This window comes from Trichoplusia ni, chromosome 1 (genome assembly GCF_003590095.1).
Source record: "Trichoplusia ni isolate ovarian cell line Hi5 chromosome 1, tn1, whole genome shotgun sequence".
Lineage (NCBI taxonomy): Eukaryota > Metazoa > Arthropoda > Insecta > Lepidoptera > Noctuidae > Trichoplusia > Trichoplusia ni.
The window spans coordinates 2,515,842-2,534,394 of NC_039478.1; the positions used below are offsets into that span (position 1 = coordinate 2,515,842).

Sequence of the window (18,553 nt, forward strand, 5' to 3'; positions counted from 1 at the left end):
GATATTTTCGCAATTAGGTCACGGTCATATTAACTAGGGCTTCGTCTCCCCTCCGTTAGCCAAAAGGGGCGATTACGTGGAATGACGTCATAGTGAGGGGACGAGAGAATCTGTAAAGGGCTAAAGTATGCGTCATGTTAAATGTCGACCATTTTGATACATGTTTATCTACTCGCGTTTTAACTTTGAAATATTATATCCTCGTATTTAATATTATTTTAAATGAACGCTTTCATCAGTCTCTGTATTCGTTTTTTTTTTGTTGGTCGGACAGCTATGTATCCTTAAAGAAGGTTTTTTTTCTGGATCAATGAAGAACAAAAAAATTAAGTACAAACATTATGAAGTAGTTCCTGAGGTGTTGTTGCTGCACCTTGGTTTTTACCGCTTGCAGCATTTCCTATATTAATCATCTGTTCACAACAATAATATTTTTTTCCTCCGACCTGATAATGATAGGTTTTAGATCAGATCTGAATCACAATTTCCAAATTGATTTGCTGCGTCATGATACTAGTGACATTCTACACCTGTACCGGCGTCGTAGCTATCAATAAATTAAGGTGAACTGATTTCGATGTAATTGATGATTTGGAGAGGTTTGTTTTAATCGTCTTCAAAGAAAAACCGAGTCCACTGATAGATCTAGATAAATGAAGTGTAATAATGGTAGGTCCACAATATTCCATACCCGAAGCATTGCAAAACCGACACGATTTTCTGGCGTTCTTTGTCTACTTTAGGACGTTTAAATTACATTACACACGTGGTGCCTTTTAAATGATCTCACTCAGTTGTCAATCTCTTTTTCTTGCTATAGCCATTTCTTTTTGTCTCTCGCTTGCAGTGGAGGAAAGTATTATATTTTTTTTACTCCATCTAAGGCTATTGAAGATGAATGTATTATTATAAAATGACATGTGTGGTGGGCTAGTACCTAAAAGAAAATATACCTATACTTCATTTATTATAGCATTAGACAGAAGTTAAAAAGGGTTCTTTTTAAGGCACACTTTGCAACAAAAATACAACAAACATATTAAAGTTGTGATTTACGCCGAATTTATTACACATCTATATATATATCCGTTCGTACAAATCACTGTAATTATTTCAATACTTAACCTTATGAAATTAAGTGACTTTCATTTAAATATATTAATTCAGCCATATTAAAATTCCAGTGTCAATGCTAAAAACTTAAAAGAAGCAGCGATGCACAATACCCGGAACGTTTTTCCCGTCAGTATAATCCTACCAAATCTAAGCGGTTACCTAATCCTTTCATAAGTTGTGACAGAAGGGATTTTCTCATTTTGTCGGTTTATGTCATTTGAAGTTATATGTCACAAAAGTATCTATCTGTGTCATTCACTTGTGAATACTGCATCCTGTTCGTTGTTATTGCCAAGTTTTCGTGATTTTGTTGTTATTTTTTACTGTTAAGTTATTGTTTTCTTATCGTTACTAGTGTTGTTATTGGGTTGTTGTTTTGTTTTATAATTTAACATAGAAATAAAATGTTTCGCACTCCTGCTTCTACGAGCCTCTTTTTTCTAATGTTATAATAAATGAAGTATAGTGTACTGAAGCCCTGCCCGTCTTAGCAGGTGTTTTACCGGTTGATCTCGAAATACAACGTCGCGCGGCTATGTATTATTCCACTAGAGATTTTTTGAAAAACGACTTCCTGTTTTATCGTGACCGTAGAAAGATCGACAGATTATTTAAACCGCTAACAGACGTCTCCGAAGAACTGATGGTGGAATGGCAGGTTAGATGGGAAACGTCTATTAAGGGCCGTCACCTCTACCAATTTTTTCCGTCCGTTCATGAGCGGCTGGAGAGGACTTGGATAGAGAATGATCATTGTGTAGCCCAGTTCCTTACAGGTCATGGTAACTTTAAAAGCAAATTATTTTCATTTAAACTTGTCGTTTCACCATTATGTTAGTGTTCAACGGCAAACAGTGAATATGAGCAAACTGCACATCATATTCTGTGGGAGTGTGGTCTATGGCAAGACGAACGTAACATCTTATTAAATAGTTTGCAGCCGACATCCGGTGTTGTCTACTATGAGGACCTTGTTGCAACCAGAGCAAATTTCCGTGCTTTCAGACGTTTCTGCCATACCTATTATTGGAATCAAAATAACAGCTCCTAAATTATAGGACCCATTAAACTGTAAATTTATATCCGTGGTGCCTGATAACTGAGCCTAACTCAGTTGTCAATCTCTTTTCTTTGCTAAAACTAGCTATTTCTTCTTTTGTCTCCCGCTTGCTATGGAGGGAAGTGGAACATTTTTTCCTACTCCTCCTCTTTACTATTTCTGATTAATTTCGTTGCGGGTTCTAAGGCAGTTAATTGTTCCCCCTGGGACACACCGAACTTAAGTGTTTCGGTGGTTTTCGTTGGTTTCATTGTAGATCCTGGCTTACAGGAGTTGCAATGACGGGCATGTGTGGCGGGCTAGTCCCATAAAAAAAAAAAAATGGAAGTATAGTTGTATTTAAAATAATTTAGCTAACTCATAATATTTCAGGTGTAAGGTTCACGTCTTGCAAGAGCGCTAAAGACAGGACGGGTATGTCGGTGACACTTGAACAGTGTTCCATCCTCGCGTCCGAGTACCATCTAGCTGAACACGAGATGAAGAAAGCTCTGAGCATTATGAGAAGGTAAGTAACAACAGCCTGTTTCACATATGGACATAGCCAAGTATACTTCTTGTATTGAACTTGGCTCTCTTTTTTAAAATTCATGTATTTGGTAGGATGTCATTACTTTTTGTATTGTTTCTATTATTATACTGTGTACTGTTATTATACTGCTTCTAATTTAGGGCGTATTTCAAGGTTTTTGTAAGGGGTCTCTTAAGTTTACGGTTTATCTTACATTCACATATTTGTAACTTCATGAAATTTGGGCTCATCAAATTTGGGCTTCTACATGTCCTCATGAATATAATTAAACTTGCGTAGTGTTTGACTTTACGTTAAACAGGTTTTGCATTAAAGAAAAAGTAAAGCACAAAGCACTGGCTTGACATAGTGCCTTGTGTCTAGATCATTCATTTTTGCAAAATTAGTTTAGCTGTTTAAGGCAGAAGCGGTAGCAAACACACATACAAGTTCACAACCATTCTCCTCATTAATATTCCTCTAAACATTTTCAGTGAAGGCTGTCGCCGCGAGAACACACAAAAGAACATCGGTACTAGAAAGTACGCGTTCACGAAGAAGCAAGTCATGGCTCTACCAGCCGACTACAGACCGCCAGCCGGTACTTACGGCTCGTCACACACGTAAAGGTCAGAGAAAGGAGACAAGTGACAATATGACATAAAAGTGTTATCACTGATCAAATCGCTCGAAAAGGGGCGTATAAGTAATAGTAGGTGTACTGCTTATACGCCCCTTTGGTTTCTAGCATTCAACATGTAATCTTTATGAGTCTCGTGACCTTGACTTGTTTCAATATCTATGACGGATGTGATCAGTGCTACCGCTTGTTCGAGTAACACTGTCCTGAACGTTAAGTATTCGCGTCAGATGTTCAAGAACTGCATTGAATTAGTCACCCTTAAGTGTTATGTTGTCTTTGTGAATCAACACAAAGACAAACCGACACTTAAAGGATATAGCAAAATGTTGTTGTTGAATACGGCTGTTATACTATCAAACATAATCTATGTTGACCAAACACTAAAGATTCTTAAAGATTATCATTTACTGATTTGTTTTTTGTAAAGGAACTGTCGAAATTACCGAAAACAGTTTTCCCTTTTCAAAGTAATTCTAAAGTAGTAGATATAAGTGAGTCTAGATGAAACTATGAATGAACCAATGTATGAAATGGAAATGTGGTATTAATATTATATAAGAAGCATTAATATCGATTAGGTGTTCAATAAATCGATTACGTATCGATATTTACATTCGATTGTCTGGAAATGACTTAACTGTTGAAAAATCATTGTTAGCAATGAACTACGTTAATACAAGTCCGATTTACTTAAATCCTAGTCAACATCGATTCTAATCGAAACTGCAACGTTTGTGATTGATTACTAGACTATATTTACACTTAAATATTATTTATTTTATCGATTAGAGTATCGATTAGGTGATAATACACAAAAGTACTTACATAATTTGTATTGAAACTTCACATGTATATTCTAAATTTTGGAATAGTATATTCTCGTGGCCAAATGTGCCAAGTGAATAAGATTCAATGTTATACCGTGCCTAGAATAGTTAACGAACCAGTATTGAGCAGTAATATGTTTATCTAAAGCAGTGCCAAACTTATACATAATAGATTAACAATGATATAAAATCACAACACATAAACTGAATTACGAACGATTTTCTAAGTTCAAAATAAAGGACAATTCAAGCGAAAATAACCTTTATTGCTTTGTCTTCAAGTCATACACTAAAAACAGATTATATATGTCGGAGACGGGGGAGGGAGGGAGGTAAATAGTCAAAATCAGATATTGTATTACAGTCAACATCATAACACACGAACGTATAGTATTTACAACTTTGTGACATTGACATGTTTCAACATCGCCCTTAACCACGTGCTAATGCTTCAGTGAGAGTTATTAAGCGGTGCAACGAATGCTATAACTATATAAACCACGTTGTTTCTAAAAGTAGACATATAATTTCGGTAAACTAAATTATAGTTTGGTCTGCTACTCCATTTTGTATAGTTGTTGGTCCTCTATATTCTATTAAATAAATAAATTATATACCGATCGCTAGTCCTAGCCGATGTTACATCGCATTAACAAACGAATAAAAATACTGATGTCACTTATCTTAGTGTGTGTTAACTTAAGGACATCTCAAATACCTAAGTAAAGCAAAAAAAGGAGCTCAGTACGTTTGTCATTAAGTTTGAGTAACCGCACTAAGTCTTCGAACGAAAACCAACTTTACTGCTTAGAAGATAAGATTGATTCTAGTGTTTTGTTCTAATAACTGGTTAAAATAGTCATGACCGTCTTCGACATATAGTTATTACATTTTCAGGTAAAAATCACTTTATGAACAGTATAAATGACTTGACGAACTTGAATTGAAGTGGTAATTCCCATGGCATGTTTGTGATCCTTAAATTAATAGTAACATTTGTATATTTTTGTAACAATACGTAAATACGCTGTATGAAATCGATAGTAATAAGCGCCGCAATAAAGAGGTTCTTCCAAAAAATAAATTTAAAATCCATGGAATATAAACAAGTAAAAAAAAGTGACACACGACTCCGTAAGTAGTTAATATTTAGGATATAATTTTGACTCATTTTCCACCTCAAATAATTATGTACTCATAACGTACAAAGACTATGACAAAATATTCAAATTAATACTTTCCTTATTATCAAGTAACAGAATTACAGCAATCCATCATACATTTTTCTTTCTCACATAGTTTTTTCCCGTCAAAACTGAAAAACTTGGATAACTTAATGATTTTAAGAATCAGACCATGCATGAGCAAGTTCCGAAACACTATTTCCAATACTACGTCCATCAACCACTCCTCTACTTGTTTATATTCCATGGTTAAAACGAACGGACGTCGACTGTAACAAACGAACGCATTCGAAGGCATATCCAAGCGTTGTTATAAATATCATCGAAACCCATAACGTATGTACAAAACCTTTGGTTCCCATTGTTGATAGCCGCGGGCGGCGCACCTGTGATATCCAAGAAGCCAAACTACAGTTAAAACAAATATATTTTATATAACATGTTGAAAATGAGATAAGTTTACAAATTGAACCAAGAGGTATTTGCATTCGTCAAGTATTAATGTATTGGTCGTTAGAAAGGTTTTTGAAACGGCCAGTAAAAGAAGCCGATTTATAAGGTGCTAGTGAATTTCAGTGACATTTAAGCTTTGTATTATGGACAATTCAACTCATCTTTGCGTACCACACTATGTGTGGGTAACCCTGAGACGTTATGTATTAATTCAGCTTTCATTTGTGTGTCACTGTCACACATATAAAAGCAGCAATAGTAAACCGTCATTTTCAATCGTACGCACACATAGGGCCACGCGCATTCTTGAGTTGTCCTATAACATTCAAGTACCTTTTTCTTCTAGTTGTCAAGCCATTTTGTAACCTATCAGCATAACCATTAGCAACTTTTTTAATTTTGATAGTGTATTACTATGAAAGCTAATTGTGTTGACCGACGTGCCAGTGCAGTAAACTGTTCTAGATAAAAATAGCTGTGATGTCGGTAAAGTATGGCTGTACCATATCCTGAAATAGTACAAAGTATACATTAATGCTTGTCCCTCCTCTTTCCATAAAGTACGCACGCCATTTTTTTGCAATATTCTCTGTGAAATCAAAACGAGCCATTGCGTTTCTCCTAAATACGAAATGTCTTAATTCATTAATTATATAACTTAGTCGTTCTTCTCTATTTTGATTCCAATTTATCCAGATCTTAAAATTACAATCATTATCAGTATCCACTTTCCTAAATAATATCACTTTAAAATAGAAGACGTAAACTAGAATAATACGATTAAACGTGCAAATTTTACGGTAGAATTTTTAATTCGTAATAATACAAAATAAACTAGTTAAAATTCAGCGTTAAGCTTCTAGACTAAAGATACAGTGCCTTTACTTCGGCTGGGTTCGTTTGTTCGTGTACTCCGTATACTGCCAAAATAACACCAATCTTTTATCTTAAAAAACCTAACTTTACTACACTTGAATTGTAAGGTGTAGCCAAGCCAAATTATATTTACAGTTTTGTAGATTAAGGTACAAATTCGCTTACCTCACATTTATGGTAATATTTGTCAGGTTACGTTGTAATAGCCTTAGAGATAGTTTTACTCGGGCTCCAACGTTTGCCCCGCCTAATGGCATGTATTTCTTCCATATTTGACAATAGATTTTACCACGCTGTCTCGCTGTGTATCTGGCGGGCGTGGTAATCGGAGCGCAACGTCGACGCTTTGCCAATTGAAGTACTGAGACAATATATAGGTCTCTCTTAATCTATTTCACATTTTTATATAGAGATCCAAGTCTTACTTAACTTTCCACAAAAGTTAGTAAGCACTTTTTAGACAAAAAATAATTACAAACTTCTTGAAATATTGAAAAAATGCACTTATTGTGAAGTTGAATGAGATAACGCAAATTTTTGTTGTAGATACTAATTCTCTTCATACGTTATGTTAGCAAAAGATAACTTATAAATCCCACTTTAATCTTCATTATTTGATTAATACAAAATATTGACTAGGTAAACTGCACAATTGCACATTACGAATATAAATTATAATGCCCTCGGCATTATAATAGAATTTATGTCAATCATGACGTAAATAACAATAAGAAATGCTATTGTTGTAGCAAGAAACAACGTAATACATATACATAGGAGTATGTATAATATATTTATCGATATAAGTCACTTAAACAATTTAGCTGTGTACATTGTACCTCGTTACGTCAACCTATTGAGGTTTATTTAATGCTTCCTCTTTTGGAAGTCTTTTAGAGACCTTGCCCCAAAGGTTATAGTATTAAAAAAGCAAATTTAATAACCCCAAAATGATCTGATCCTTCTTGAATATTTACAAATATTTTTTTAAGCGGGCAAACATTTATTGCGAAAAATTCTTCTTTTATACCATAACAAGTATGTTGTAATCGCATTAAATGTTCAAAGTATAGAGCGACGTATGTAAAACGAGATTTGTAACATCTTCCTCCCATGATAATGGAACTAAGTTTTAACTTCTGTTTACAATATTGTTGGTGCAAGATTTTACTGTCATGTTACTTGCTTCGACCCTTAATATCCCGAAAAATGGCGGCTTTTAGCTCTTTTTACTTGCGTCGAACTATACCAAACTATTAATATCTATAGTATGATATTTGTACGCTATTAACATATTATGGATATATTTATAAGTACACATCCACAATTCTAGAAAATATATTAAAAATAACTTTATCAAGTGATAGTATTGGACTTCCCACTGGTTAGTGTATATAGTGGTTAATATATAATAGATACCATGAATATAAAACTGAAATATAATATGAATCTATTTCTAAAGTATAGGATATACCAACTCTTGTTATTATGTTCACGAAGGGCGACAGATATGCCCCTTATAGTGGTAAGGTAAGATATAGTGTATATATGACATGTATTGCGGTTAACTTAGGCCCTATATACGAGGCAACTTAATTCTCTAATATCTGACAACTTTTCTTCCAAGCAACTACCTCCGAACAATTTTACCACCTGCAATTGACACATTTTCACGAAGAAAGCCATTTTTGTTGTAAGGAATATAAGTCTTATGTTGCCTCGTGTTCTATAAACCTTAAGATTTTCTATTATGACATAGATGACAATTATATATCAAAGTTGATCAGCGCATAAGAAATACATTATAATAAAAAATGGATTAATACTTTATTTAACAGATTTTTGTTATTTTTTCTTGAAAGGGCTTACACAGGTATCCCTTTATAAATAATGAGTTTGATTAAACAAATGAATATAGAAAATAATTTATATGTGTAAACAATAAAGTAGACATTATAATGTTTAGTATTATCTATATGTTAGATAAGTTGTGTACGTATCATATAATATATGTTGTACCTAATTTTGTTTAGTATTAGTACGAGTCGCATAAATGAGCAAACTCAGATATTTTTAATCTGTCTATCAAATGACTGTTTTTCTAAAATTACGTTAAAATGATGACGAACTTCACTATTCTTTAAAGATTGCAAGACTTCGTCTTAAATTAATATCTTTTTTTAAATGAGTATATTACCTAACGTAGTAAAGATTGTGTCAGTGACTGAAAGAGATAGTGTCTTTAGATAGCGTTGTTTCTTTCTAACGATGACTTAAAAAAGGGCCTGATAATTGAATTGTTGTTTAATTGCATCATTTTCGCAGTTGTTTATTTGTGAAACATGTACGAAGCCATAGATTCTCCATATCTCCGTGCTATATTTTAATTAAATTAATTTTACAATCATTTTTGATTATAGCAACACTAGTTTTTTTATAGATAAGTTTTTTTAGAGTTTAATTAGTTCTTTTACTGATAGCATTGATGTATAAAACCCTTGATACATGGTATTGAACAATAGTTACCGTCAATGACAGCTTCGGTTGCTTTATGACCACGTGGTTTTGCAAATTCAACCTTACGTACACGTCTTGATTGATTTAATAATGCGAGACCTTTGCCAAATGTCATACAGTTTGAATATGATGTGTGTACTATTTTTAATATTCAAGTCTCCCGTCAAAATGTGTGTCCTTTAGGTGACATGCTGCTTTTGTGCCGGCAATCAGAATAGGAGACAGAGACATTTTAAAACGTCACTTAGAAGTCATTTCTGCATAAAACTGTGAACACTAGGTCTTGGGTTTTTACATATCAATGATCGATAGATATTTTTTTTTTCTCTACACGATTTAAGATTGTACTTAATTTTGGGAACTTTTGTACCTATTGTTTTTCATATGTAACGAATTACTTAAGTGCCATTTAGAGCTTTGAGATTTATTTGGTACAAATTAGATGTATTTAGTTACGTATCGGGTTTTTATTGTATATTTGTATGGATTAGTAAGTGACAGCTCGGTTGATAACAAATGAGTATGATATCTGGGCATAAAAGTGATGAAACTAGTTGGTCCGTCAGACAAATAATGTAAAAATGAGTTTCACGTATTTTTGGTGTTACGTAAGCAGCAAATCAATCATTTTAATCTTTAACTTCCAACTGAAAGAGATTTTTTGTTAATTCTTACGAGAAATGAATCACCCTACCTGTCAAATTTATTGCGAGAAGTGACGTCATTACCCCGTACCCAATATAATTTACTCTACCCAGCAAAAGGTATGGAATATTTATCATTATTTCACCTTATGGACATATAAAATAGTTGTAAATTGCCTTATACGTAGGAATAAAGATCGTGATTACGAAACCTCAGTAACATTGATGTACTTAAATGAATGTTTGTATATTTATTTACAAGTAAAAGTTATAGTTGTTACCGAGCTGTCGTCTTTAGATATTATATATTTAAGTTCTTCCATATCTGACGTCTGTCTTCCCATTTGATAGCTTTATTTAATTTATTTAAGGTTATATTATATTGTTTTTGAAAGAGTTGCAATGATGTCTTGAAGTGAGTTTAACGTGTATGGTGTAATGAAGTTTAAATTCTTCTTTTCTCCTATATTTTTCAACCAGTTTAGAATTGCGAAATTGCGGTGCAGTTTTGGTATGTATTTTTTCTTTGTCCCTAAATTGTTAATTAATCTATGATCGTAATTGTATACTTTGTGTAAATGTTTATTTTCCGTCATGTTTAAAGTGATCTGTTGTGTATATTATATGTTCTTTCGGTATTAGGCTGTGAATCTGTATTGTGAATCAAGTGATTAATAATAAATAAATTATTATGTTGCTTTCCTCGTGTTTTATTTTTATTATTTTACCATTTCTTTTCCTGGGTGTTCAATAACTAAAGCATTACTGCTGCAGTAGGTATTACCTCAAGGATTGACATGTAGGGCTCTGGAGTAGGTAAACTTATTTCTTGAATAAATAATTTTGTGAAATAATATATTTTTATACTGACAAAATTGATCTTTATAAATACAGTTATCAAGCACTTCTACATTGATGCAATTTTTGATTATATAATAAATTAAAATTTTAAGTTTCTTAAAACCTCATTGTTAAAGTTTGTGACACTATTACAACCTTAGCATAAAACCATTTTTCAAAAATCATGTTTATAGGATTAAATTGTCTTTCAAGTGACTGCTGTCTTGACAACCAAAACAATAAATTTCATGTCCACTTATCACTACAATGTGCCTATAGTATTTGAAGGTACTTGGTTTTATTGAGGTATTATAATGTCATTTCTAGGTCTCGATAAATGGGCCCGACTCTTCCGGATAATCCGGCAAAATGGAGGAATATTTAAGACCACTTACAAGCTGTGGAGATTCGATACTCTCAAGGTAAGAACGGATGGTCTTCTACAACCTTCTATGGGTACGCCTGGACACATAAGTGCACTAAATTATTTAAATTATTCAGACGCCTGCTATTTCGCGGCAACTATGTCGGTTGTGAATTTGCTATGCTTATTGTGTTAGGCGTTTCAGAAGTACAATTTATAATGATTAGCAACCGAATATAATAAACTATCTCAAGCCTCACTTAAGTACTAACGTACCTTAATGAAAGCACAGACAGGGTTTTAGTTGATGAGAACGGAATCAAGGTCTCGTACACTGATTTTGATAAAATTTGGTAGTTTCGTGTTAAGTTGGATTGACTTTTTGCTCGAGCCGAACTAACTATAATATAATTGAAAACGCTTTTCTCAGTTAGTAATATTGCTTAAATATTGCTTCCAAAAACTATGGATTTTTCTACAATACATGGTGATTTTTTAGTCTTCTTACAAAAGTAGCCCAGTTCATGTATCCAATGACTAGAACACGTTCATGATAAAAAAATAGGTATTTATGAGATAAGAATATATTTAAAATGCAATTTTTATTCAATATTATGATGCAATTCGTTGTTTTATAGAAACACAGCTCTGTTGCGACAGCAAAAAAAGAAAACCGAGAAATCGAGAACCTCTTTTTGAAGTCATTTGATAAAGTACAACCTTTCAGGAAGGGACCTTCGTCGGTTCAGACTCCTTCGGCAACAAGTACTATGAGAACAACTACTACATGATTGGCCGCAACCGGTGGGTCGAGTTCCACCCTAAATTCGCCTGGGAATATGACGCTACTCATGTGAGTCGGAGTATACTGGTAGTTGCGAAGTGGATACAAAGTTTTGGGACATTTCTTTTGGGAAAAGGAGTCTTCCTAGTTTCCTACTAGAAATACGACGATTCAATTTGTCTTTGCCAAATATAGTTTTATTATACGTTTCATTTTAGTAAAAAGCTTTAGAAATTTAAATCGCATGCATTCGTAGCAACGCGTTCACCACTGGGATGCAGGGATGGGTAAAGGCTTTTCTCATATAAAGAAAGATTGAACATTAATTTCCACCGTTTCACAGCAGTTTTTAGAACAAGATGATTTATTTGAAATGATCAACGGTTCCGTCTAAAACTAGTCGGGTAATCCCGATAATTTATACGCGTGAGTTGCATCATTTAATTGTTCTCACTGCAAGTTATCAATTCCATGATTCCAGGATTTTAAATTCAAGTTTCCTCACAATTTTGTGTTCCACGTACCTAATTCATCGTTGTTTTTGTTATCGAACTAAGTGGTTTGTCGCACGTCTAATGAAGAAATATCCGTAAATTTAAAAATTTAAGTAGTTTTGTTTGTTTATAGGCGGAGAAAAGAAAATAATTGAAACAAATTCGTCCAGCTAAAACAAAAACTAAGAAAAAGGAAGACCAGCTAGGTTCTTCCTATTTCACACTTCCGAGAGGTTTCTCGAAACTTTGATTAACTTTGCAGCCAAACTTCTCATTTTCAGATAACCTCAGAGTGGTACGGCTGGCTCCACCACAAGACAGACAACCGCCCTTGCGAGGACAGCGCAAAGTACTACCTGAACTGTTGCTGTTACGTCGCCAACTGGCTACTGCCCTTCAGCGAGAATTTGACTGGGACGGATAAAGCATACTATCCGTACAGCACGACCAATCATCATATCTGCGTCTGGGATGGTGAGTATTTCAGTATTGTATTGTAGTCTTTCTGGGAGCTGACGACAATCCCTGATAGTATAGTTTTGGAAACGCGAGACCTGGGCAGCGCAGTTTTTTTTTGGACGGCTATTCCCGCACTAATGGATTTAATCTTTGTGTAGCCCGCAATTTATTACACACGCACTTTTATAGTTTCTTCTAAATGTGGTGATTACTCAATATTTGTTAAGATTGTGTTCTATTTTAGTTATTAATAGGTCCATTAGTAGGTTCAAATTTGATAAATGTCAGATTATCTTAATAGAAATGCAAAGTAAATGTGCTGTTGAAAAGTATGCGAGTTATCAATTAGTATATCCGTTGGTTTAGGTACTCTAATGTAAGTATGTCTACGAATTGCAGGTAGAACATTGCTCATAATATATTGAATTATAAAATTTATTCATATAACAAATACATTCGTGAACGCTTTCCCTTTTTACGCCATCTTCTTCAAGCTAATAAAACGTGATGAACATTACAGCTCACTAGATGGCGTTGGTCGTCCTTTGAAACGTTAAAAATAAAGCTACAGATTTCATGCTCTTTGTAAACTGCTAGATGATGAATGCTCTTTCTGCATATTAACTTTGTTTAAGTCAGTAAGGAACTTTCATAATGTATTGCATGTTAATTGTAGACAAAGTCCTTACGTAGCTGACTCCTATTAACTAAGTTAAGTCCTAACTGAAGTTTGATATCTACGTTCTTGATGGTTTCCCTGGCACAACTTTTCGTAATGAAGTGACAGAAAAATTTCGGTTATTTCCATGATCCTTATAACACTATCTTTCGAGTGACGTTCTGCTGGGATCCATCCCAAATAATTGATCTTATTGGCCGAAGTGCCGAACCTAAGCGTAATATCTAGCCATAGTTAAGTACTGTCACCACTCACCGCTGTATTGCAATTATGGTGATGTTGAGATCGTGAGAGTGTCGAATGTCCTGACCTTGTGACCTTATTAAAGTTGACACGTCTAGTATTATGCTGCATCATTAACAGCATCTACATCATTGGCGTGCTCAGACCCTCTAAACTGCAGGTGTGCGAACATTTTGGAGTTTTGGACAAGATAAGCGCGACGTCGTCTGAACGGGGATATATGATTCAGTTATGATTTTTAATTTTTCACAGAGAGTAGTCACTCCAATCCCAAACTTGTTAGTGACTGGACTACGGTACCCAGAAAACTGATTATCATACTTATATTTAAAAAATGTTCTTACTTGATATTTATCGTACAGTTAACTATGGCAAGTAATTAGGATCTTGGTCAATATCCAGTACGATGAGAATAGAACTCACTATCATCCGTTTAGCAGTGTAGTATCACGGAACACTATGCCAGCAATCAGCTTTATGCAAACCATCCTCTTTAAAAACAATTTTTTCGGATGTTTAACCTTACGTACCTCATTTTTAAGTTATTTACATGACATGACTTTAATACTATGTGCAGACACTTTGGGGTAGATTTTAGTTGGTGTTTCTGAAAAACCTGTGCATCTTGGGTTTAACCAACTACAAAAAGGAGGAGTATTAGTCCGTGATTTCTGATCCGATTTTCGTGATTAATTGTTTGGTCTAACCAAACGGTCATATTTTGGTCCCATAATCTTCATCAATTATGGCTCAGTAGTTTTGTCAGTTTTAGGTTTTTGTCGTTAAAATTATAATTGTTAGTTTTTATTCTTTCAAACGCTAATAAAATTCTAACATTTAGATCCAATTATATTAGAATTGCAAGCCTGCCGGCTTACCCTTAACCAGTTTAGTTTTGTTATTGATCTTAATTCAGGTATCGATTCGGTCTTGAAATGGTACCATCAAAAAAAAACAAATTGAGTAGCAATTCCCTAGTATCAGCGTCGTTAGCTGTCAATCGAGCGTAGTTCCAACTAGTGCCACTGCACGAATTGTCGCTAGCGTAAATTCTCGCAGTGGCAATTCGATTGAAAACTATTCTATCGGGAGTAGGTAAGCACGGGAGTAGATAAGCACGGTATTGAACAAGATATTATTCGAGTTGATTACTAAAATATCTAAAGTACCTATCTATTAAGACTCTTGCTATATGACAATATGATGACATTTGAGAACATTGTACGTTTATGTTTAAAGCCACAATTAAATACGTCAAATACACCCGATTTCGTGTAGTTCGAGTTTTGCAAACTAGATGGCGCTGTTTTGTGAAGGGATGCCATGGGCCCGTGTAATTAAAAGTTTGTCACTTTGATGATATTATGGACGGTGGACTGCAGACAGCGTGTGTCACTTGTATTTATGTCGAGCATGAATAGAAATAGTGGTCTGGGTTGTACCAAGTTGGGTCGTTTGTATAGAACCTACTTTGAATACCGTTGGTAATGTTTGTTGCATTGCATTGCATTCGGATAGAATTGTGTGAGGCTTATAATATTACTTAAGTATTTTGTAGGGATTTTTTTCCGTTGTTTATACGCGTCTGCTTATGTAAGGAATCTTATTTATGAGTTGAATGTTTTTGTTTGTGTCTGTTTTCTGCCACTATAAGGTGGGTACGTGGTAGCCCCAACGGTATTCTGAAGATTTGGGTTGACAAATGGGATTATATTACTGTGGCATTAGATTAACCCACACAAGGTCAACTGATGCAGGAAATTAATGTCATTTTAATATTTTTCTGTTTTGTTTTCGGTTGGTCTTTCAAAGGCGTTAGAATTTGAATATATTTTGGATAGTGTCAGAAAAGTGAGCAGATAATTTGTGGGTACACTTCTATCCAAATTTGAGGTTCCTCAACTTTTTGATTTCCTTAACCACAAAGACAAAAAAACATAATCACAAAGAGTTCATATTGTGTGGATTAAAACAATTGACTGCCTAGCCTTATTAAACTATAAGGTAGAAACACCAACACCAGTTAATGCCTTCCCTTTGTAAGTTCCCCTCAGTTCGCACTACCTCTACCGCTGTACCTACCCCGCTCTACCGGGTAGAGTAAGCCGATACCAGTGGCTTGTCAATCGCTCTCGCTCAGCAGTTTACCTGAGATAGTCAGATATTAATTGACTGCTGCCTGACCTTGCCCGTTTCTAGACAGGGATTAATTACACATCTATTATAGTATTAGATGCACCATGACATGGTCTATGTAACAGATTAGATTTGTCAAACTATTTTGATGCGTTTGGGCGTAACTGATTCAAGAGACGCATTGATTTTGTTACAAATAATACATCTAGTATTACATCTGGTAATACGTCTGGTGTCTTATCCGTTTTTTAGTTCCTTATTATTATTACATTAAGGTTTTTGGTAAGGTTTTTAAACTCCGATTTAAAAAAAAAGTGTTATAAGTTTGACGTGTCATTCTGTCTGTCTAGGGCATCTTACTGGTGGCTAACGAACTTTATATTTTATTCGAAATGCTAGTATTAACCAAAGACTTTAATTGATCTATCTACTTAAGGTATTGTCGATAACGGAAGGTCAAAGTCAAAGAAAACGAAATTGGTTAAAGTATAGTGGGCGACAGAATTTGTTAAACACAAACTTTTATAACTGTGTTGCTATGTAGAGTTGCTGACAAAATATAAGTTTCAGATTCATGTTCACACTAGAGTAGTTCATAGTAGACTATCTTTTCCATTTGGTTTGTACGCGGCCTAGATGTATACGTGATGTACTGTGACGTACTTAATAAGGACCAAATCCTTTTTTGAGAAAAAAATGTTTTTCAGAGCAAATATTGCTGATTACTTTGCTTAACTAAGGGCCGATTTTTCAATCGCCAGATAACTTTTATTCGACGAATATGTTTGACGTTTTGACAGCTTTTGTATAGAAAATATGTCAAACGGCCATATTTATTGCTCAGTTAAAAGTTATCTGACGATTGAAAAATCGGGCCTAAATGTAAGACTTCACTTCAGATCTTCACTACATATTATAAAAAAGGGGCGGCTTTTTCTGTCCCTATTTCCCCTTGACCACTTAAATCTTGGAAGCTTCTCGACGGATTTTGATGCGGTTTTCTTTAATAGATAAAGTGTTTTATGAGAAAGGTTTTTAAGTATAATCTATGCATATTTTTCTACAGGAAGATAGTCAATTTTAGCGATTTCAAATGTATTTACTATTTTTTTACGCTTTCATTGCAAACGCTGGCTTAACCGCAAGAGATACTTCAAAATAATGTTCTACAATATTGTACAACATAAAAATATCTACAAAAAAGTCTTAGACAGCATCTTTTAAGGTTGGCTCACCATAACCATGTTTTTGGCTAATGATTTTATTCCAAGACAAAAATTCTTTGCGAAGCTGTTTTTGTTGATGGTAATCCTTATTAAAATCAAAATAAATACGAAAAGAATTCAATTTTTCAAATTTCAAACGTTTATTCCAAAGTTTTTTCATTACGATGCAGGGACGATGGTATGAATCCTTATCAGAATAAAGAACGTTAAAAAATTCTGTGCTCCCGTGCGACGCCGGGGCGGGTCGCTAGTAAAAAATTAAGTTTGACTGCATAGCCTAGTGGTTGAGGTGACCTTGTGGTGCGTGACTTGTCGCGTGTTCGAACCCCGCTTAGGACTTATTGCATTTGTGAGATACACGTATGATTGCCCTCAAGTTTGGGATTATTAACAAACATGCAAACACAGACACAGTACGTATGTGTTTGAATGTTTATTAATTATCGCGATTTAAGGATAACATACATAAGGAGTAGAAAACTTAAAGAAAATCAGTTCCTATTGGAAAACTTTTTACCCACGCGTATTTATCAAGATCGCGTAAATACTCAGTTCGAATCATACCACGACGCAGCTTCGGTTGGGTCCGAAACTAGGTCGGTCCAGAAAGGAGTTAGTAAAACATTGTCAAGTAGGTCATCATGAATCTGCCGCACTAAAGGTATTATAAAGTATCGTTACATTAAAAAATGTGTGATACAAGGACTCTACGGCGAATTGTCGTCACTCGATAATATTTGATCCAACAGATAAAATACTGGGTTATTTTGTTTGGAAAAAACAAATATTAATATGTACCTTTGTAGCCAATAAATAAGACACAATCTTGCTTATGTTAGTTAAACCTGGGCTGGCTCGCATAATCTTGAAGAAGAAAATCGTAAATATTTCAGTAGCGTGGCCTCTTGTAGAACTTACATACCTAACAATTTCCTTTTTGTTTCCAGGTTGTTCCCTGTGCAATCGACACACAAAGACATAATTGTTTTTCTATTAATTATATCCAATTTTACTTGTTACCTAATTATTATATTTACAAATATTTTCATTTTAATTAACGAATATTTAAGTATTTTAAATATTAAACATGCTTCGTAAATGTTAGTATTTTAGACAATTTAATTAAATTTATTCGGTATCAAGGTCGAAGTTTTGTGTTTTATTTCGAACGACTTCAAAAGAAGAAGGTTCTCAAAATTATCTTCTAGTATTTCACTTCATAATTTTTTACTTTATGTTCAGATGTCGATGATTTTTATATTTCCGAGTGATCTCGTAGTTTAGAGAGAAATAGAGTGCGATTTGATGAGAAGTAGTTGTCAAAGAAAGAAAATTTTGAAGCAGTTTATTGCATTAAAAATAATATAAGTTTACATTTTTCTCTACCTATAAGAAAGTTATTGATTAACCTACTCATGAATTGTCTGCGGACAAACTTTGCTCTCATAATTTTATATTTTAACGTATATTTTACATGTATTTATGCTGTCTGAAAAA

General features: G+C 34.1%; 2 protein-coding genes across 4 annotated transcripts in view; both read left to right on the forward strand.

Moving 5' to 3' along the window:
• The window catches only part of LOC113508359 (type I inositol 3,4-bisphosphate 4-phosphatase), a 28,009-nt gene extending 16,949 nt beyond the window's left edge, over positions 1-11,060 (forward strand). For 2 of the 3 annotated variants that reach the window (XM_026891342.1, XM_026891359.1), the window contains exons 18-19: positions 2,549-2,684; positions 3,182-10,530. In XM_026891342.1, coding sequence (XP_026747143.1) covers positions 2,549-2,684; positions 3,182-3,314 — 269 coding nt within the window. In that variant the 3' untranslated portion in view covers positions 3,315-10,530. Of the gene's footprint in view, positions 1-2,548; positions 2,685-3,181; positions 10,531-10,998 lie in introns of those variants that run through there. The other variant, XM_026891350.1, reaches the window with a different exon arrangement.
• Positions 10,901-18,085, forward strand: LOC113508387 (probable NADH dehydrogenase [ubiquinone] 1 alpha subcomplex subunit 12). Its single transcript, XM_026891393.1, has 4 exons — positions 10,901-11,093; positions 11,763-11,888; positions 12,595-12,787; positions 18,004-18,085. The coding sequence occupies exons 1-4, from the start codon at positions 10,986-10,988 to the stop codon at positions 18,036-18,038; spliced, it is 462 nt and encodes a 153-aa protein (XP_026747194.1). The 5' UTR covers positions 10,901-10,985; the 3' UTR covers positions 18,039-18,085.
• The last annotated feature ends 468 nt before the right edge of the window (positions 18,086-18,553 follow it).

Excerpts from the sequence above, each read along its gene's own strand:
- LOC113508387 (XM_026891393.1), top strand. The coding sequence starts at position 10,986 with ATGTCATTTCTAGGTCTCGATAAATGGGCCCGACTCTTCCGGATAATC. Across the intron at positions 11,094-11,762 it reads GGAGATTCGATACTCTCAAG|GAAGGGACCTTCGTCGGTTC; the intron begins GTAAGAACGGAT and ends ACAACCTTTCAG. Across the intron at positions 12,788-18,003 it reads TCATATCTGCGTCTGGGATG|GTTGTTCCCTGTGCAATCGA; the intron begins GTGAGTATTTCA and ends TTTTGTTTCCAG.